Genomic DNA, 21482 nt, shown 5'->3' with positions numbered 1-21482 from the left:
GATTCCTCAATAGAAATTTGGATCCATATCAACTTTTAATAACATATAAGTCTTCACAATAAATATTAAATAAGAAAATTTTATATTAATAAATAATTAATATGTTGTATGAATATTTCTTTAAAATAATAATTTATATATATATATATTAAAAAAAACAAAAAAAACAAAAAAAAAACAGGTTCTCACAAACCTCAACTTCCTTCATTTAGAAAGACTTATTTCCACTTTTTCTTTTTAATAACACAAATAGTGCAACCATTTTTTTGGTCCATCTGCATATCTAATTCGAGGTTTTGTGTAAGGGAGGGGACTTTGGTTAGTCAGGGGTGGTGTTTTGGGTCACGGAGAGAGAGAGAGAGAGAGAGAGAGAGATGGTGATGGCGTCTGGGATGGGGATGTGGTGGCGACTGGTGGAAAGGCTTTGATTTTACTTTTATCTTTAACTTTGAATTTCCTTAATCAATTTTGTTGTTGTTAATTTTAATGGTGTTCTATTTGTGTATATGCGGCCTTTGGAGGTCTAGTTGTGAGGGATACTTCTTTATTAGCACCACAACGTTTAAATGTTTACTTCCAAAAGAGTCAAAGTGATTGTCAGGAAGATTATAAAATTGCATCTATTCTTTTTCCAAGCATGCATGGCTCTTTTTGACATGGATTCCGCCAAAGCATGTATTAGTATATCACTAAAACATAATTACGGACAGCAAAGCACGCATTAGCATAGAATGCAACGATGCAATCTATGCTTGAACTTTTGTCCTTGATATTGTCAAGAAAAGCAACATGTTACAACCAACATGATACGGCAAAGCCATGACTTCATATATCCAATAACAAAGTCTCACCGATTGAAAAAATAATAAAATCATTCATATTGAAAGGGGGTTTCTCATTTTTTTTTTTTAAAATACAAGTTTTAGTCTAAATTACATGGGAGAGGGGAGTATCTCACACATGTATTATCACATAGTGTCATACAGATTTGAATTTAAGGTCACTGATCTGCAAGCCAAAGTTCTTTTATCTGAACTAAACCTCATTGGCACCTCACTTCAATTTTTTAATTAAGTGAAGTTGCCGTGTTCTTTTATTTATTCGATTTGACTTATTTATCCGAGGAATGGTATTTTAACATACTGTTCCTATTAAATCGCACTAAAACTCTATTTTTCATGTATGTTTATGTAGGATGAAGAAAACAAAAACAAAAACAAAAATTCTGGTGTGGAATTTACTCTCTATTTTCTTAACGAATCACATAATATGAAACATTTGTGTTCTTGACTTGGGCTAGGATTGTGGGAGGTGGAAGATAGGCTCCAATTCGTATGTGGTCAGCTCAAAAACAAGGGTCAATTATTTAATAATGAAAAGAATTAGCCGTGTGCGGTGGTTTCCTTCCTAGCAGGCCAATGAGCGTGTTGACTAAGTTCTCCATTGGACCAAGCCCACAACAAGAGACTTTGAAAGTGACGAAATACCATTGGTCAGGCCGTGAACGACTTGACGTATTGATCTATGTGGTCCCTCCCATGATCCCATCTCCTACTTCCGGAAATACCCTCATACTATACTTAAACTCCAATTCTACCATTTTCTAATTTTGACCAATTCCATCAACTACACAAAACCCCGTTTTTTAAGTTCACATGAAATACCGATGATTTACAAATTTATTTTGTTAATTAGAAAATAACAAGTGATTAATTTTTAGTTTTTTATTTTAAATACTTTTGTATATTATGTCAGACTAAAATGAGTTTATTACTGAAATTCTCTTTTGAATTATCAATAGTTTATAAATAAACTCGAAAAATAAGCAATAATTTGTTTTGCGAGTTATCTGTAATTTACTCTAACTAATTTCCAGCTTTCATGAAATAAGGAAGATTTTCTCGTTAATGATTGGGATTAGGAAAACCAATAACCAACCCGCTAAATAAGTTAGAAAAAGAAATTGATGATATGGTGGTGGGGGCAGGGTTAACGACTCCAATGAAACTTGCTGAATAAGAATATAAATGGTCCTTTTGTAAACTTTGAATAAGGTGAGATTGTGATGCAACTTGCAAGGGGTATGGAATATATGGGCAAAGTCAATAATATACATGTACACTTTTCAATTTTTCATTAAGAATGATGCTGAAGAACAAATCGCCTTAATAAAATTCTAGCCAGACTATTCTTATTGTGTAACCTGATATATTTAAGAATGATAGTAAAACTAGCGATTGAAGGAAAGGGGGTTTACACACAAATATTCATTAAATGTTTGGGGGTTTCGAACTTCTATCTACATAAATGAAAGTAGAAGAGCTCAACCAATGTTTAAAATAATTTTAAATTTAAAAAAATCTTTATAAATTATCTGAATGAAAATATTCCAATTAAAAATGACAGAGACTCAAACATTAAAAATAAATAAATAAATCACAACAATTGAGAAATTCCACAAATGCTATAAAAATGAGGAGAAAAAAATAGTGAGTATAAAGCATCATTCAGAATATGTTATCTCCCTATTTACTCCATAATCAATATAAACCTTGACTCTTGGCAAAGAAATAGAAAGAAAAAAAAAAACCATTGACTTCTAAAGAACTAATACATTGACTTGGTTGGTTTCGTGGAAACTCAAGGGTAATCTTGTATCATAATGTCCAACCTACTTTCCTATATACCTTCTTCCAAAACATTTCTTCTCCAATATCCCAATCTTTTCTCCTATCCCCCTCCTCACATTTCTCTCTGTAAATCAACAACCCAATTGAAGAAAAGTCCCCATGGATAGAGAACAAGATGAACTGCAATTTCTTGGGATCTTTGGCATCTGCAAAGAAGCCTACAAAATTGTATTTTCATGGAGAAAAATCTTCAGCCAAATCACCTTAACCCTGATCCTCCCTTTGAGCTTCATCTTCTTAGCTCACATAGAGCTCTCAAACATCCTTCTCTTAAAGATCATCCACAACGAAAGAGTCTTAGACCGAACAAACACCAACAGTCCAAGATATCAAAAAGTATCGGATGTCATATCCTCTGAGTGGGTAACTTTTTGGCTTTTCAAAGCTGTATACTTCACTTTCTTGCTCATCTTCAGCCTCCTCTCCACCTCGGCCGTGGTATACACGATCGCATGTATATACACGGGGCGAGAAATCACCTACAGGAAGGTGATGAGCGTTGTCCCGAAAGTGTGGAAGCGAGTCATGGTGACGTTCTTTTGCACTTTCATGGCTTTCTTTGCCTACAACATAGTGGCTTTTATTGTCCTAATTATTTGGTTAGTTTCGGTCGCCCTTACTGACGCTGGTGGTATTATTGGTTTCTTTCTGCTCATCTTTTATTTCATCGGGTTCGTTTACTTGTCCTTAATCTGGCTACTGGCGAGCGTGGTCTCTGTGTTAGAGGAAGCAAGAGGGATCAAAGCCATGACCAAGAGCAAGGCGTTGCTAAAAGGAAACATGTGGGTGGCTGCAATTATTTATTTCATGCTCAATGTTCTGGCCGGCCTTCTGCAGTTTGCATTTCAAAAGCTAGTTGTGCATGGATATTCATTTGGTGTGGTGGGTAGAGTTGCTTATGGAATTATATGCTTGTTGCTGCTGTTCAAGCTCATCTTGTTCTGGCTTGTCATCCAAACTGTGCTCTATTTTGTCTGCAAGTCTTACCACCATGAAAACATCGACAAATCTGCCCTATCAGATCATCTGGAGGTTTATTTAGGAGACTATGTTCCTTTGACTGCTAAAGATGTTCAGCTTGAGCAAGTTTATGTTTGAACAAATATTAGTCCTTGGCCGGTGATGATAATGATATTAATTTCTTTTGTACTGCCTACTTGTCTTGATTATTATTAGGTAGAACCATTAAATATATCTATGGTTATGTAATCATAAAGTAGTTTTTGAAACCCCACATGTGATGTTCAAGCTTTTGACCTTTCCTCTTCTCTACCTAAATTTTTGGGTAATGCTTAAAGCAACACATAGGTTGATTGATATTGATGTGATCACATGATATTTTATTTGGAAAATTTTGGCAAGGACATTTGAAGTGGATTTTTGAGTTTTGGGGTCCCAAAAGTTATGGCAATGGGGCGAATCATGGATGTGTATACTGTTTTCATCCTCATCCCTGTTAAGTATTTTTCACATCTCATTTAAGGACCCAAGCCATACTTACCGTAAAATTCAGGAGGCAAATTGACAAAGTCCTCCTTATAGATGTTAGATTCATAGAATGATGAAGCTTATAAGGTTTGGGCCGTGGACTTTGATTAAAGCAGGTAGGCTTTCTAGCATGAGGGTGGAGATGTCTTTATTTCCATTGAGAATAAATGGCTCGGTATCTCGGCCCATATTGATCTGTGCTTAGTTTGGGCTTCGGCCCAAATTGGTGGTGGTGTCGTTGTTTTGGGGAGGTTGCTATTGAGGGAGATTGGGGTGGGGCCGGACGTCTTGAGAAGATTGAGGCCGGAAGTGGGGACGGGAAAACAAGGAGGAGAGATTGCGTGGGGGAGAAAGGTGGCAAGAGGGGTTGGTGGTGGTTGAGGTTCTCTTTCGGGGATGGTTGGGTGCAGGTAACTTTTCTTTTCTTCTTTTTTTTTTCTTTAAAAGTTAATTTATTGGTTTATAAATTGCATTTCTATTTTTTTTTTCTGTTTTTGATAAATTAGAAGGAAACAATCCCCTTTTTTATTGAGGGATTCAATGATACCTTGTATTTTTCAAGTCTTCATTCATAAGTAAAAATTTGCATAAATCAAAAGTCATTAAGACTTCTAATTGTGACTTAAAAAATAGCAATCATGGTTCTTCAAGAAAATACAAAAATGACAACCATTAATTAAGTCACTAAATGATTTCGGATTCAAGTAATTTTTGTTTTTGGTTTTAGCATAATGATCTTTGAATGAATAGATAAAATAGACGATTCTGATCCTTTAAATACTATGTGTGTCGACCCCTACAAGGGTGTCACTCACATTATTTAACCTTCTTTGAGGGATTCCTCAATTGAAGCTTTCTACATATAGAAACTACTTCCCTCATTTCCCTACAAATAGAAACTCCTACTTTCTTACTAATCACACTAAATAGAAATTTCTCTTTGTGTTTTTTTACAAAAATGAGGAATGTCTCCATATAAGGAATGGGACGAACAATATCCTTTTGATATTTTGTGGTATTGAGCTTATGAGCTTTTGTGGAGTTGTTATTTTTTAATCAAATTTTAAAGAATAATGTTACTCTTACCACATTTGCATATCACATTCTCATACCACCTTATGTGACAGATGAGGTGAACAGCCACATCAATTAAAAGTATTTAATATTTTCTTTTCTTTTATGATTGATTAACACTTTTAAAAAAAAAAATGTTAATAAAACTTTCTTTATTAAAATGCAATTTATTGATTTTAATTAATGTGGCATATGATATGGACATGCCACATCATGTGGTATAAAAATATAGGATAAAAATGTGATAAGTGTAGCATTACTCAATTTTAAATTAGTTTACTCACCACCATCCCTCTCTCTATTCGTCTAGGCCACACCATATTTTGGAAATGCCTAAAATGAATTTTGTTTTCCGTATTGGTAGAAAAAATTGCCTTTCCATGACCTTAACCTGTTCCTAAATTTTAAAATTTGATAGGATACGTAAGTTTAATAGGTAAAATACAAGTGCCACCTCACTTTGGAAATGCTTTCTAATTGTTAATATTAGAATAGATTAAACCCTAATTATTCTAATATTTCTCTCCACTCCGTTATCCCCCTGAACTAGCAAGAGATTGAACCCTTAACATATTATAATCTTAACTTGTTTCTTCTATCCTCTCCTTGGCCCTTTGCACTAGCCCTAACCCCGAAGGAGGTAAACTTGACATTTTTGCGTTTGAGTTGACAAGTAGAGGTCTTGGCTTTCAGTCAAATATCCATCACAGATAATGTTATTTTAATTACTTAGAAAGGCAAAGTCATGCCAAACACCCCAAAATCCATGCCTTGAGAAGAAAATCAAAGAAAAATATAAATATAAAATCAGCTTGTAAATGTAGTCAAGCTGGTCAGTTAACTCTTTTTCTTGTTCTGATCCAAAGCAAAGCTAATGTCGCTTATTATCATTCGCGCATCGTGTGAAATGCCAAATAATCCACGCCTAGAAAATCCAGCACAGTAAAGACCGTTCTTCCCTTTCCAGTTATTTGGGAAACTTTGTTTCGGCATTCCATCGTCATTGAAGAGATTGTGCCCATCCTACAACATTTACAAGTACATCACCAAATTAAAACGTAGTGGAGCTTTATAATTCCATCAACATACTGCCCTAATTTGATCACATCATCGTGAGAATTCGACTCTTATTCTACTCTTTTAAATTAGAAAAAGAAAAGGAAAATGTTCAAAATGATAAGTAATAACCTTAAGCCAATTTAGCACAGTGCTTTTGTAGCCAGTAGCAAATACAATAGCATCAAAGCGGTCTTTGCAGCCATTCTCAAACTCGATATTGTCTCCTTGGATGCTTATGATGGATGGAACGACCTGGGGAAGATTGTCAATGTTATCATCACCAACTCATGTTAAGGGAAAACTTACCATAAAAAGGTAAGTAATTCGAGCGATTACAGAATAAAGAAGGAATCATGGTGAATCAACACACACATACTTATATAGAATAATATTCCCTTGTTAGATTGTCTATCTGAAATACTAATTAAATAAAAAAAATTATTAACCTCTAAAATGAATAATTTATTTTTTTAGTACAAACGATAATCTAAATTATAGGGTTTAGGGGAATTGGGGGATTTTTCATATCACACAACTATGATGCCATGAGGATTTGAACCTAAGACTTTTGGTCTACAAGTCAAGGCCCGTAAAATCTGTCGTGCACTGCTATACCTTTCAGAAAAATTTATTAAAGACAAAACTTAATTTTTGTTTAAATGTAGCGTGAGATATTTCAAAAGAAAACAGTGATTTATATTTGCTTCTGTATATATATAATTTATATTAAAAAAATGAAGTTATTATATTCATTGCATATTTACCTTTAATTCTCCGGTCCTGATCTTGTTAACGCTCCCTACATCAATGATGGGGGCTTGACCCTTTTCCTTGAGAAAAAAGGGTCCACTTTTGGGCCTTCGAATTCCATACTTGGATAAATCTCCAAACCTTAATTTGCTTAAGACAACCATAACGTTGTCGACAAAATTAATAGGAATGTATTTTGCCATAACCATTCCAAGGAACACGATTTCCTTGGTGAGAACATGTATCTGAAAATTTTGTATGTGGTAACAAATTAGGTACTAATAAAGAAAGAAAGAAAAATAATAATATCTAAAGAAGAATTTAATTTGGAAAAATGATACTCTTACCACATTTGTATACCATATTCATATACTACTTTATGTGGCAGATGAGGTGAACAACAACGTCGATTAAAATTAATTTTAACATTTTCTTTTCTTTTATGATTTATTGACACTTTTTTAATTTATGTGGTTATCCACTTCATCTATCACATAAGATGATATACAAATGTGGTAAAAATAACATTACTCTTTAATTTGTATGTGGAAATTAGAAAGAAAGAGATACAAGAGAAAAGTTTTACCGGAGTACGGACAACAATGGAAGTATTTGCACCCGAATTTGATAAATCATAAGCAATTTCCATGCCTGAGTTCCCACAACCAACAACCAAAACATTTTTTCCACTATATTTCTTGCCATTTTCATACTTACTTGAATGCATAAACTCCCCTCCAAAGCTATCCAGGCCTTGCACTTGAGGAATATAACCCTCACTATTTTCACCACTTGCAACCACAAGAAACTTACCAAGGTAAATTTCTTGAGCATCCAAAGATGTGTTTTTCACAATGACGTGCCATTTTTCGACATCTGCGTCGTAGAAAGCAGTTTCCACGACGCGATGGTACAGAGGTTGTATCTTGAAATGAGACACATAAGAATCCAAGTATTCAACAAACTGATCCTTGGGGACATACTTTGGTGCATTTGGAGGAAATGGCATATGGGGAAGCTCGCAAAATTGCTTTGCCAAGTGAAGCTTCAGACGATCATACGACCTTTTCTTCCAAAGAGAAGCATAACAATCTTCTCTTTCAAGTACAACGTTTGAAATATTAAGGCGGTTAAGACATGCAGAGGTTGCAATGCCGGCGGGACCAGCACCTACGATCACAACATCCACTTGCTCCATTTTTGGACAGCAGAAAGAAAAAAAAAACGACAATGAAAAATGTTTTCAAATTCGATTAAAGGGTTTTCGAGGTTTGCAAAAGCAAGAAGAGACTTTGAATCCAGGTGGTTTATAGATTTGAGTTTCCTATGTTTATATAGCATATACCGTTGGATGATATATTTGGCATTTAATGGTAGTTGGTGGCACAATGTTTTCTTGAGCTTCCATATATATAATTATCCAAATACAATGTACTAAGATAATTCAAGAAAAATATATGAAATTATTACTTTTCAATTTACAATATTATACCATGTATGTGTGTAGCTGGTACATTTTACAATTTCCTTTTTATCTAAATAAGTCGATTATCAAATTGTACAAGTGTGATAATAACCTTAATTAGAGACGGGTTATAATAAAATAGGCTCTTACAATTTAAAAACTCTAAACAATAACCCACTAAAAATACAATGTTTAAGTAAAATCCAATTTTAAATTATGATAAAATTTGTTCATGTAGGTTGATTTATTTACAAATCATGCCACTAGATCTTTATTTGGTTGCTAACCGTTTTTCAATCACCTAATTAAGGCAAATAAATAATAATAACTCACTACACATTTATGTTTCCACTCCCATAAATAATGGGCTACAAACAAATTACTTCAAATATTCCCTCATAACCTCCTATAACTCGAATAAATGAATTTTATTATACATAGTATGCTAAAATTATATTTAAATATTATCTAATATCCTCTAATGATATAGATGTATATGTATAATATATATTCTAACGGTAATACTACGAGCACCAATTCTTTTTCCAACTTTTTGTTACCAACTGACGTGGCATATGACATGTCAATCCAAGTCATATGCCGCATCCTCATTTTATTTTGTCTTATTTTTTTAAACCCTAAACTCTAAATATGTCTTCTTCTTTTTCATTAACCTGGTATTAATTTTTATAAATTTTATGTGTTTATCTCCTCAACAATCATCTCCACCATCGTTCATCCATGGAAACCAGCCACGACCTATGAACGGTACGCCCTGCATTGCCGCTCCACACAGCTCCTTCATAGCCTCTTTCGTAGTCACCACCACCATCACTCAAAGTTTTCAGAAAAATTTAGGGAAAAAAATCCAGATGGAAGAAGACCATTAATTAATTAATTTTTATTACATGAAAGAAAAGAAAAATATCAGTTGCATGGAATACTCGTCTATACATGAAAGATTAATTACCATAGATCCTAGATGAGCAAGTTCGAGAACATTTTTTTTATTTTTTTATTTTTTATTTTAAGTTTAGTTAAAACTTTAAATTTTGGGTAATTAAAAAGATGATGTGGCAAATTACATCTATTGTCATGTCATATGCCACATCAGTTGGTAACCAAAAGTTAGTAAAAGAGTTGGTGCCCGTAGCATTACCGAATACAATAATAGTTTAGTTGGGGCTATTTTAGGAATTAAAAAAGTACAATAAATTCGCTTTTGTGCTTGATTAGGTAATTTGCTAGTTGAATCCTAGTCATTAAGTTTTATTTAGAAAAAATAGGATTTTATTCAGACAAAAAAAGAAAAAAAAAAAAAGATGAGTTGTAGTTGAGGAAAAATGACTTCCAAAAGATTAAAGCTAAATGTCGTATAAATTATTCACATTATTGGTGGGGGAGGAACCTAAGCAGTAAAATATCTCCTTAGGAATGGGTGAGATTCATATTTTTTTGCTTGTTTAGAAAATTCATGGTTTCATGGAATCCATAGTTTCACATATATGTTGGAACGGTCGAAGAGAGTTTTAAATGGCTACAAAACTTTGATAAACTAACATACATGCACTTGAAATCAGTTTTAACAATTTTCGACCAAAAAAAGAAAAAAAAATCAGTGTAACAATTTATTCTTTGATTAATTAACATGCATTGCTAGATGAACTCGTGACTTTGCATGTATTCATATATCATTAAAGAAACAAATAATTAGTTTAATTATCACATTACACATGACAATCCAAATTAAGGTTACATAACATACCACAATTAAAGTAGCCATTCTCAAATTTGATTATGTTCCTTCTATGTTTGTTATGGATGGCAAGACCTGATGAGGAATATTTCATCCATTTTTATTGAATATTGTCACCAAACATGACAAAGGTAATCATGTCATATTATATACAAAATTAATGCGAGATAAATTCGATCATCAATTAAGGAATTGATATGAAAATATGAAGATATAAAGATATAAATTATACATGCATGTGTAAGTACCCTTATTTCTCTAGTTTTAATTTTCTTAACGCACACCCAACGTGCGGGACATGAAATTTCTTTATTTTCTTTTTTAATACAAAAACATTATGTATCTTTCCGGTCCATTAGGATTTTGACAAAAGTCATAATTTTTAAATTGAAAACCAAAACGTGCTTGGATAAATAAAAACAATAAAGAAATCTAAAAATTCCATGTGAGAAAAACAAAGAAAAATTGAAAGTGACAAATCTCAACTTTAAATTATATCTAAATAGTTGTCATTTCTAAAATTCTAGAGTACCGTCAATCTTCCTCACAATTTTTTACCTAAATTTGAACATAGAAAAAAGTGATCCAAAATTGTATAGGAGCGAACGATAGTCAAAAACTTCGTATCAAATTTCCTGATATTTTTCCGAGTCTTTTATATATTATAATTCTTTTAAAATATATCTCAAATTACACTTGACACAACTAGCATAAACACATTTTGAGTTGAGCCAAATTTATTTTCTGGGTCTTATGATTGGATAGGGCATGACGTGAGTAGTACCATTTCTTTTCACATATAAGTGCTTGATGGGATTACTTAATTATGCTTTGTCATGATCAATTTAATACTTGATTGGAAAAAAAAAAAAGTATCTTGTCATGCTTGCTGTTCAGCGCGCTTTCCCAAGAAGAGTTTTCTGCTTTGTCATGATCACAAGAGTAAAACAGTGACAGGCCTATGCATTTCCTCTCTCTAGAGGAGTGAAAGAGTGAAGCTTTTGTGTTGTGCAGAGAGAGAAGCGTTAAGCTTTTGTGTTTTGCAGAGAGGGAAGAGTGAAACTTTTGTGTCGTGCACAGAGAGAAGAGCGAAGCTTTGTGTTGTGAAGAAATTGAAGAGTGAAGCTTTTAGGTTGTGAAGAACTGACTTCAGGTGAGAGAATATAGCAAATATTCCCCATCTTCTCTCCCTAAGCTCTTGGCCTTCTTCTTTAGGGGAAAAAAAAAAAAAAAAGACAAGTTTTTTCTTTTTCTTTTACTCGTTTGCTTTGGCTCTGCAATCCTTTCTCAAATTAGAGACAAAACAAACAAAATAAAGCAGCTTGCAATGATTGCATTCTCTGTTTTGCATTCCAACGGGATCAAAAGCGAATAATAGCTTTCTCTGCACTTTTTCGGTTTGTGAAAGTATTGAGCTTTCTCAAATCCTTGTATTTCTTCAAACTGACTGTATTTGTATAAATTAGCCCGCATGCATCTCCTGATTTTTGTTCTCATTGTCATTGTTTAACTGGTTGTTATTGTGTGACTATTTTGGGTTTGAAAATTTGCATGTCTTGGGTTCTCATTGGGGAACTGATTGGCTTATCTTGCTTTTATCTTTTGCCTTTTCCTTTTCTCGTTTAGAATATATAGATCATATGAACGTCATGTGTAAAACTGATGTGGGTTTGTAGATGTTGAAGTGATTTGGGTTCCACAATGAGGGCCAAAATCATAAGCAATTTTCTACTATTTCTGTTGTCACTTGTCAGTAAGGTCCTTAAAAGCCTTTTCTGCCACTTTCTTCTTCCTGCAGGTTAAGCTAATCAGCAATAGTACTCAGTCTTGTATATTGTGTTGATTGTTATACCCAAAAAATGGATATTGAGCAGGCACTTGATGGCATAAATAATTTGAAGGAATGGAAGATTGACAAAAGAGTTAAACAGAGAATTAAAGACTCCGGCTTTGATGGGTTACTGAGGCTCACTACTTTTCCAGTGAACCATGATTTACCCCTATTATCTGCACTTGTAGAATCCTATGAAATAAAAAGCAGATGTTTCGTTTTTAATGGTCATAAACTTGTTTTTGGTTTAGAAGATGTATTGTATATAACAGGGTTGCCAGTAGATGGTAATCCTGTGACGGGTATTGATTCAAAAGGGAATGAGCTTTGTATGAAATACTTAGGCCGTAATGTTTGCGATAAAACCAGAACTGGTTTCACTAATTCAGCATGGCTTAGGAAGAATTTTGAGGTAGTTCCTGAGACTATTGATCAAGATAGTCCTGAGATTGAACCTTATGTTCGAGCTTTTCTGCTGTATCTAATAAGCTCCATAGTTGTTCCGAGTTATAACGGAACTAATGTTCCTGTTATGTATCTTTCTCTTATGGAAAATCTTCAAAGCATAAAGGATTATGCATGGGGTGCTGCTTTATTAGCTCATCTTCATCTTTCCATGGAGAATTTTAAGCAATCTTATTCACCACGCCGAAGAAACATATTGATCGGACACAGCTATTCTCTTATGGTAAGCAATAATTTAGTTAGTGTTAATCCATTGTTAAATTTTCATGTTCCAAATCGGATTAACAATTTTATTATTTTCTTTTATGCAGGTTTTTGCAATGGAGCGTATTCCTAAGCTGCTGCTGAGATTTTGTTTGAATGGAGCTAATCCGGTGGATGATTATCTTCCAACAACGTTTCCTTTGTTGGCAGGATGGACAAAACTCCTGTGCGAGCACTCCAATACTGAAGAAAAAATTACTAAACAAGAATATCTGGAAATTCTGGATGGGTTAAAGGAGGATGATGTTAGTGTTTTTGCGCTTTGATTTTCCTTTCATTGATTGGTTCTTCTTTTGTTTTACAGGCTACTATCTTTTCGTTTTCTTGTAGATTGTATGGCAGCCATACAAAAGGCTACCTTGTGATTTTCTTCCACAGTATTGTGCCGGGCAGGAGAAAATTGGCATGTCGCGGACAATCCTCCTTTGCTATGAGAAGGCTGTGTATCATCGTCCTGATTTAAGTCCAAAACAATTTGGCATTCAGGAAGTGAACACCAATATATTGCGCCCCCTCGTTGAGTTGGAATTGGGTTCTCGGTTTGGTCGGAAAGGAATAAATTGGGGAACATATGGGAAGTATGGATGTTACAAGGAGGAGTGGGAAAGTAGGGCCAGCTGCCTCATAATAGAATCTGCTGAAGAGGATCCTGGCCCCCCCTCGTTTGAAGGTAATTATCTACTGAGTTAGTATTGCTGAACATAATTATTGAATTATAATTATTTTTGTCTATAGATCTTTTGCAAGATATGGCTTATAACAATCTTTTTTCAATTTTCTTATGAAGATATCATAGGAATGCTGTGATCATAGCCTAATATCTTGTACACGTGTGCACCCCTTTCTATGTAGTTTTTTGCATGCTGTACAGCTTGTTGTGTGCTAATGTCAATTCTGAATTTTGCTATGTTATACAGTTGATTGAGCTCTGTTTGGTAAGAAATGTGGAAGAATGGCTTCCGTGAAACTTTTGAAATGTCATTTTCACTTTTTTTTAAATTTATAAATACAGCTAATTGCATATAAATCTTACAGTGATGCAATCGTTGTCTTATTGTCGTAATGTTATAGTGTTTGTCCTTTGTTTTTATAACTTGTTCTTTATAATGGGATAAATAAAAGGCAGAGGCTTTTTTATTTGTGTTTGTAGAGTTTTCTAATAAGAAAGAAATCTATCTGCAGCACTTACTACTTTGTCCTCTCAAACCCCTAATGACCCTGACCCACAGTCTGCCAAGAGGAAGACAATTGATCATGTCGGCGACAAGCTCAAGGTTAAGGTAAGGATTTCTTTTTAAGTTGCAGACTTTCTCACCATATTAACAGACATTCCATTGTTTCAGACAAAGAAGACCTCAGGCATCCTTGTAGATACTTATGGGCCCACCAACTCCTTGCCATCATGGAATGCTATGCACCTTGAGCCCCAGTTGGTCCCATCTATAGAGTCACGATCATTTGACCTAATTGATGTGGCTCCTTTGGATGCGACTCAGCCTCCATCTACTGGGGTATTTCTAGTGGAATCTAACCAGGAGGTAAATACATTCTCTGTTTCTTTTCCTTCAGGGTTTATATCTTCATATTTTCCTGTCATAATACAAAATGTCGTTGTTTCTCAAGAGGTATTCTTGACGACCTATTTGTTAATCCATACCATGCTGTCACACAGCCTTCCACTTGCCTATGTGTGTTAGTCTTTAGGTTGATGTTCTTAATTTTCAGGAGCCTGCAACCATTTGTCCCTCCAATTCAAGTTCAAGCTTGTTGATTAACCATTTTCATTCAGAATTATTTCCTACAGCCGGATCACACAAGGTCAGTTGTAGTTCTTATCTTTTATATTTGGTTGGCTGTGTTCATCTACTAACTTTGCTGTATCCCTGTAGTTGTTGGATGAGTTGAGTTCCTTAGAGGCTGATGTTATCGATCTACTTCGGGGGTCTGTTACCCATCATTCTGATGTTCGGCCAACAACTATGCATGCACCTGTGGAGTCTGCCAAGGAGACCATTCGAGGAATCCTTTGTCAAGGCTTTGATACTTTAACGAATTCTGAAATGCAAGAAGCTTTTTTGGCTTCTTCAGAGGTTCTTTTGTCAGCCGATGTCTTCCCATGTGCTCATTTGAAGACTAGGTTGACAGTGTTTAGGAATGAGCTCCGGGAAAATGCTACTGCCTTTCTGCAAGCACAGACAGCTATTGATACAGCTTCGGAGTTTTCTTCTCTTCAAGAATTCTTGGAGGTGCAAGCTGTTAAAATTCCAGCCCTTGAAGAACGCTTAGGCGTGGCTGCCAAGAAGATAGCGCATCTTAGAGCAATATTAGACGCTGCCGTTGAGAGACAAACTAAGATGGATGAGGTTCTTGCTGCCTTTGTTGATAAGACTAAAATTGCCAAGCAGAAGTTGGCCTCCTTGAATCCTCAAGCAGCTGACATCAAGTCCAAGAAGCAGGCAGCCGTGAAGGTGGTCGAGCAATGCAAATCATCTTGGGTTGACCTTAGTACTAGTTTATTCAGATTCTTGTAACATTTAGTTATAAATGAACTCTAAAATCATATAGCTAAGGTGGCTGCTAACACACAAAGCAACTTGGAAGTGACATTAGGAAGAAAAAGAGAAGCTCCGCTGCTTGAAAAGTTTGTTTTAATATGGTAGGTAATATGTGACTCCTTTTGCCTATCCTTCATTATGATTGTAATTATGACTCTCCTTTAATGAATGGAAACTAGCTTTTTCGTTCCTAATCGGGATTATTTTTGTGTCCATTGTCCAATAACACTTTCTGGGTTTTCAGTAACAGCAGGTTCTGCACATGCGAACTTAAAAAGTAGTTCTCACTTTTGCTCTTGTGATTGCAGATGACCTGACTTTTTTCCTTAAAGAAACTATTGTATTGAAAACACACATTCCAATGGACTCATATATATTGTTGAGATCAAATTAAAGTTGATTGCATAAAATTAATTTTTCATACTAAGATAAATCTACTAGGAATGTCTGTAATAATAGAGACCCTTGATAATTATGTTGTGGTGATAGAATTCAGACCCTTGATTCTTGAAGGACTTGCCGTTATAATGGGATAGATACAAATTGTCTTATGAATGTCTGTAAGAATCCCGAATGAAATTATCAAATGTTAAAGTTGCTATGGTTCACACTTTTTTCTTTATGATTCACCCTAACGTTTTTTATTTTTTTTATTTTACGTCAATGGGATTTAGCCCATTGGAAATGAGCATTGACTTGCAGATCAGAGGTCTCAAGTTCAAATTCCCACAACATCATAGTTTTGTGTGTGTGAGAAATTCCCCCCTTGTAGTTAGATTATCGCTTGTATAAAAAAACAAATATACTGGATGTCCGGATTGTTTAGCATGCGGACTTCAACGTTTCTTCAGTTTTCTCCTCTTATATATGCTGCCAAATCAAGCCACTACATTGCCATATAAAAATATCCAGTTGGTGCTGTAGAAGTACACATCTTCAAATCATTTTTTACAATGAAACACAGCTGCAAACATTGGAATCCGCACACTAAACCATCTGGATGTCTGGATAAGAGAAAAATCATATATATATATATATATATATATATATATATATATATTACAAAATAGGAAAGAGACAATGTTACAATTTACATCTTTGCCCTACACCCAACCCCCTAATGGTAGTTCTAAAATCAAATGTATCTCATTCACAATTACACCATGTTACCTTTATTATTTCATGCTACAGCCCTAATCCTAACCACATAAACCCAAAACCCCCTTAAAACGTTGTGAAATCCCAACAAACCACCCTAGAAACCCACTAAACTATTTATCCATCGAACAAAAAAAAATAAAAAAATTATGGAACCTTGAGATAAGAAATCAAAGTTAAGAGAGAGAAAAAAAGTTTTATATATCTAGTCTATTAGGTAAGTGTATGAATGTCTGCAAAGTAAAATAATATAAAATATAACTGTTATTTTGAATGAAAATCTGAGTGGGCTTCCGGAACATGTTGAAAAACAATTAGAATTGTGATCAAAATGTTTTCTTAGGATGATTATTATTATTTTGATAAAATATGATGACTCAAGAATTTACAGATATTTGTCTAGAAAATACAATTGCAATTGCTTTGGAAAATGTTAAAACTCCGCGTATCCTTAGACGTGAAGTTTAGGAGACATATCATTATCTCCTATTTGACCTGCATGTAAATGTTTAATTGGGATTTCTACTACAACTAGGATATGGATTTATGTTACAACTTCCTACATGATTTCGGATTTCTTGGGACTTCTATAAATAGAGGCGTGAAGTGGAGGATTCATATAGAAAGCATACACACTAAAAAGAGTACAATACTACTCTGTGAAGCATTCTTCTTGATAAATTTGCGAGTTTACAAGGAAAATGACATCAGTTTGGCCTGGACTTGAGAAACCCAAAAATTTGGAAAGCCAAAAGAAAGTGGCACCTGTGTGGCCAGGACTTGACAACTTGACACCGGTATGGCAAAGGCTTGAGAAACCTGAAGATTTTGGAGGCAAAAAGAAAATGGCGCCGGTGTGGCCAGGACTCGAGAAACCAAAAGAATTGGGAGGCAAAAAGAAAATGACGCCAGTTTGGCCAGGGCTAGAGAAGCCGAAAGATTTGGTCGATGCAAAGGACAATGAGATAGGCCAATACAATTGTTTTGTGGTCGAGTTCCCATTAGTTTCTTTCTAATGTAATTCCTTCTTGTACTGTAAAAGTTGTGCACAAACACGTTGTGTTTACTTGTTTTCTCATTCTCACTTAGTATCAGTTGCGTGGGAACTAAACAAGATTAAGAAGTCAAACAACTCCTGTTTTTTCTCACAAGGACAAAAACCGTATCAGATATTCACATTTCGTACATGTTTAAATGTGGCTTTCTTTAGCAAATGAAAACGAAATGATCTGCTCATCTAATGCTTGACAAAATACATATAGGAATAGGACTGGATCTCAGATGTTTAAGAGGGTTTGTTTAACACATCGCTTAAGAAGTTAAGATAATACAAATGGTTTTATTGAAAATTAAAATATGATGATGATAGTACACATCTTGATAAGCATACATTAAACTAATATTATAACATTCTTAATTGGTTAGGTTGGCTTGTTTATATTTTAATTAAAATAGATAACGAAAAAGTGACGTAAGACTGAAGAAAAAGATTATAGATGCAAATGAGGGAAAAAATGTATATGGAAATAATTCATAAAGTAAATAAAAATAATAGTATATGTGAAATGGAAATTGCAGACAATTTTTTGGCTTGGGCCACAGAATTAGCAAAGCGTTTTTATTAAAAATAGCTAAAATTTATCCCATACTTTCATAAATGTCAGTTTTTGTAAAAACTTTCAAAAATAGCTAAAATTCACTTAAATAGACATAAATGTCCTCAAAACTAAAATTCACATAAATAAATAAAAGAAAGTCAATCAGATAAATAAAGAGTGTTGCTAAACGAACCCTAAAATTAACTGAGTACACCCTTTGATCTAAGTACACCATAATATTTTAATTCAAATGTAAAATTAATTAAGTACATTATATTTAACTACCAAAAATACCTCTGGTACACCCTAATACACTATCACACAACACCTTTTTAAACAAATACTAACCATTAAATTAATCTAATGAATTCTAATAAGTCCACGACACCATTATTGTATCAACCTAAAACTCACTCATCATTTGCACATTCTTAGCCAATACTTATGAAATTAAAAAAAATAAAAAAATGTTCCAGCAATAACTACCTCATTCCCGACCCAGCCTTCTCACTGCCAGACATGGCTGACGCCGCTCACTGTCTCCACTATCAGCCATGGTCCCCGCCCCTCACACTCTTTTGTTCTCTCACACAGACTTTCCGCTTATGTACCTATAGTTGATAACCAATTACAGTACTTGTGGCAAATTATTAGTGATTAGAATTTGATAAAATTATTCACTATTATTGCAGAAATGATAAGCTTTATCCCATAGAAATTGAAATTGGATTATCACTAGAGGGTGGTTTTGGAGTTAGGAGAGATTCCTAATGATGGATGACTTCAATTCGTAGGCCTTGTTGAGAGTCCATCATCCAAAATTCAGAAAGAGAGAGAGAGAGAGATAGAACCACATGGCTGGCTAGTAGTGGGGTAAATGGGTTGGGTCGGGAAGTTGTTTATGTTTGATGAGATATATATTTTTATTATTTTTTATATTTCAAAAGTATTGGATACAATGCAAATTGTGAGTTTTATGTTAGTACAATTTGCTATGTGGACTCATTAGAATTGATTAGATTAATCTAATGGTTAGTATTGGCTTAAATGCGTATAAATGCACTGATACTAAATGCAGAGGTTCGGAATCCGTGAGTAGGGTGTACTTATTAAAATCATATTTGTTTCACAATTCAATATATTCTTTTTGGTCATTTTATAATAGGGTAAATTAGTAATTTAATAAATAGTTTGATAGTAGGGTGTACTCAGTTAATTTTAGGGTTCGTTTAGCAGCACTCTAAATAAAATAAAAAAGACTATGCCAAGAAAACTTTATTTCATATCTAAGCATATGATTCGACTACTATGCCAAATAGACATCTCCACCTGCGACCCTTTCAAGCATCAACTGAAGAAGATAACAAAAAACATAGCAAGTCAGAAGTATGCAACTTTTGTTTTTTTGTTTTGTTTTGTTTTTTTAGTTTTTGCTTTAAGAACTTATTGGTCCTAAAAAATGACAAGGTTTACATCATCAACTAAGAAAAATCAATCCAAATGTGATAATAAGAAAAACATGGTAGCAAAGAATATACATTTTAATTACGTGCAATTTTCTGAATGTTTGATCAATCAAGCATTGGATGAAGATACTTATTACTACTACTTAGACTTACAAGTAACCCTAAGACTAAACAGAATTTAAATAAGGTTGAGTTTAGTTGTTTGGAGCAAAAACTTACAAAAGGGGAATGCAAAATAGCAAGTGACTGAAAACTACTAAAAGGGATTGCAACATAGCAAGTGACCAGCAAGTAGATGTTTAGAAAATTTAGAGACAATGAAACAAGCACTAGGGGTTCAACTTCACCATGACATTCCAATTTCAAGCTACAAGTTAACAATCACTTAAGTTGATTAATTCAATTTCTGGAGTTGTTCTTTCTTATATATGATTGTCCATATGGTGTTTGGTTTTAATCAAGTACTCAGAATACACGATTTAGCTATGGTGTTTAGTCTAAACTATGAATCTAAATCCATTAAGTTTAAGAAGAACACTAAGGAACCAAGTAAGCATTTAAACATGGTGTTTTTCCTAAATGCATACCCACTCATTTACTAATAAGTTCAAGAGTCATATGGTGTTTATGTAAACGTGAACTAGATAACCAACATGCAGGTGTTAATAGTGGCCAGCTATTTAAGCATGCATAAAGATTCAACTAAGAACAAGTGAATGAGACCGAAAAATTAGAAGTAATCAACAAGGAGTAACATTAACTTGAAAACATGAAACTGTCTTGTCAGGCTACAATGAAACCCTAGCTATGGTAATTAGTTACACCCCATTAATGGAAAATACAATTGAATCATAATAAAAACATGAAGAAGGTAAGAAAAACTCATGAAGAACAAATTATGTTGTTAAAGAGCTCCTCACAACTTCCACCATGTATACTTGCAGCCAGATATGAAGAGTGGTGTGGATGTGTGGATTGTGTTTGGGAAATGATGGGGATATGAAGGATGGAGTGGTTGCTGGGAAAGGTATATGAGGTTGTGGTTGATGAATGTTTGAGTGAGAATTGTGCTGGGATAGGTGATCTGGTAGGAGTTGGAAGAGAAGGATTGTGAATCCCAGGATGTGATTGATGAAAGTGTTTGGAATGGAAGTAGTATGTACAGGGAGAAGGAAATAGGCCTCTGATTTCAATATGACTTCTACCTAAACACTTGCAATTGAAAATCAGTTTCTTGGCCACTATACTTCACCAACAAATCCCACTAGAAGCAATACCTCATGCATAGCTCATCATGAATAAGCATAAATTATGTCATGCTTAGGTCAGAATGACGAATAACTTCTTAGGCTCACAAATTGGGTTTCTCTCAATCAAATAACGACTTTGAGCCCACCATCTTCAAGTTCAGAATGTCTTCTTTCCAACCACATGTAATTTGGCCTAATCCAAGCTCATATGAAGAAGATAAGTTCGAAACGAATTTGTAACTTAGTCTCCAATCTTTGCCCGTTTTTGCACCATTTTGCTTCAAATGCCTCAAGTGGTACCTAGAGCTCAATAAACTGAATAACAAACACAAAATAGATTAAAAGCACAAGTTTTAATTTAAAACATAACCAAACAATAGGTTAGAGTGCTACAAAATGATACCGAATTATGCATTGATCAGGAGACATAAACATATAGACAAATGTAAATAGAGAACTATGAAAAAAATGGAAACATAGAAATATATATATATATATATATATATAGAATTGACAAAAAATTCCATATACAAAAAAAAAAAAAAAAAAAAAAAAGACAAGATAAAGTAGGCCTATTTAGGCGCAGTCCGAATCGATGGGCTTTTTCAAGCCA

General features: G+C 34.1%; 3 protein-coding genes across 4 annotated transcripts; 2 read left to right on the top strand and 1 right to left on the bottom strand.

Annotated features, from left to right (window-relative positions):
• Positions 1–2648: 2648 nt before the first annotated feature.
• Positions 2649–4056, top strand: LOC117637212. The gene has a single exon (XM_034372052.1). It carries the CDS (start codon positions 2790–2792, stop codon positions 3786–3788), a length of 999 nt encoding a protein of 332 aa, XP_034227943.1. The 5' UTR covers positions 2649–2789; the 3' UTR covers positions 3789–4056.
• Positions 4057–6089: 2033 nt separating this feature from the next.
• On the bottom strand, positions 6090–8259 carry LOC117636886 (probable indole-3-pyruvate monooxygenase YUCCA10). Its single transcript, XM_034371600.1, has 4 exons — positions 7648–8259; positions 7076–7306; positions 6441–6563; positions 6090–6275 (listed from the first exon to the last, which is right to left on the bottom strand). Exons 1-4 carry the CDS (start codon positions 8257–8259, stop codon positions 6090–6092), a joined length of 1152 nt encoding a protein of 383 aa, XP_034227491.1.
• Positions 8260–11049: 2790 nt separating this feature from the next.
• On the top strand, positions 11050–15600 carry LOC117638234. 2 transcript variants are annotated; one of them, XM_034373364.1, is made up of 8 exons: positions 11050–11435; positions 12081–12801; positions 12890–13087; positions 13173–13512; positions 14025–14122; positions 14186–14380; positions 14568–14660; positions 14732–15600. In XM_034373364.1, exons 2-8 carry the CDS (start codon positions 12142–12144, stop codon positions 15371–15373), a joined length of 2226 nt encoding a protein of 741 aa, XP_034229255.1. In that variant the 5' UTR covers positions 11050–11435; positions 12081–12141; the 3' UTR covers positions 15374–15600. The 2 variants fall into 2 exon arrangements, with proteins under 2 accessions (XP_034229255.1, XP_034229257.1); XM_034373366.1 differs by having other exon boundaries at positions 11056–11435; positions 12678–12801.
• Positions 15601–21482: the final 5882 nt, after the last annotated feature.

Source organism: Prunus dulcis, chromosome 8 (assembly GCF_902201215.1).
Source record: "Prunus dulcis chromosome 8, ALMONDv2, whole genome shotgun sequence".
Classification (NCBI taxonomy): Eukaryota; Viridiplantae; Streptophyta; class Magnoliopsida; order Rosales; family Rosaceae; genus Prunus; species Prunus dulcis.
The sequence above is the reverse complement of the archived record's forward strand: the minus strand, read 5'-3'. Positions and strand labels throughout refer to the sequence as shown.

What these genes read in the sequence shown, in the direction of transcription:
- LOC117636886 (XM_034371600.1), bottom strand. Translation starts at nt 8,259, where the DNA reads ATGGAGCAAGTGGATGTTGTGATCGTAGGTGCTGGTCCCGCCGGCATT. An exon ending in CCATTGTTGTCCGTACTCCG is followed by an intron (nt 7,307 to 7,647) that starts GTAAAACTTTTC and finishes CAAAATTTTCAG; the next exon opens with ATACATGTTCTCACCAAGGA. An exon ending in CTGTGCTAAATTGGCTTAAG is followed by an intron (nt 6,276 to 6,440) that starts GTTATTACTTAT and finishes TAAATGTTGTAG; the next exon opens with GATGGGCACAATCTCTTCAA.
- LOC117637212 (XM_034372052.1), top strand. Translation starts at nt 2,790, where the DNA reads ATGGATAGAGAACAAGATGAACTGCAATTTCTTGGGATCTTTGGCATC.
- LOC117638234 (XM_034373364.1), top strand. Translation starts at nt 12,142, where the DNA reads ATGGATATTGAGCAGGCACTTGATGGCATAAATAATTTGAAGGAATGG. An exon ending in GCGACAAGCTCAAGGTTAAG is followed by an intron (nt 14,123 to 14,185) that starts GTAAGGATTTCT and finishes CCATTGTTTCAG; the next exon opens with ACAAAGAAGACCTCAGGCAT. An exon ending in TAGTGGAATCTAACCAGGAG is followed by an intron (nt 14,381 to 14,567) that starts GTAAATACATTC and finishes CTTAATTTTCAG; the next exon opens with GAGCCTGCAACCATTTGTCC.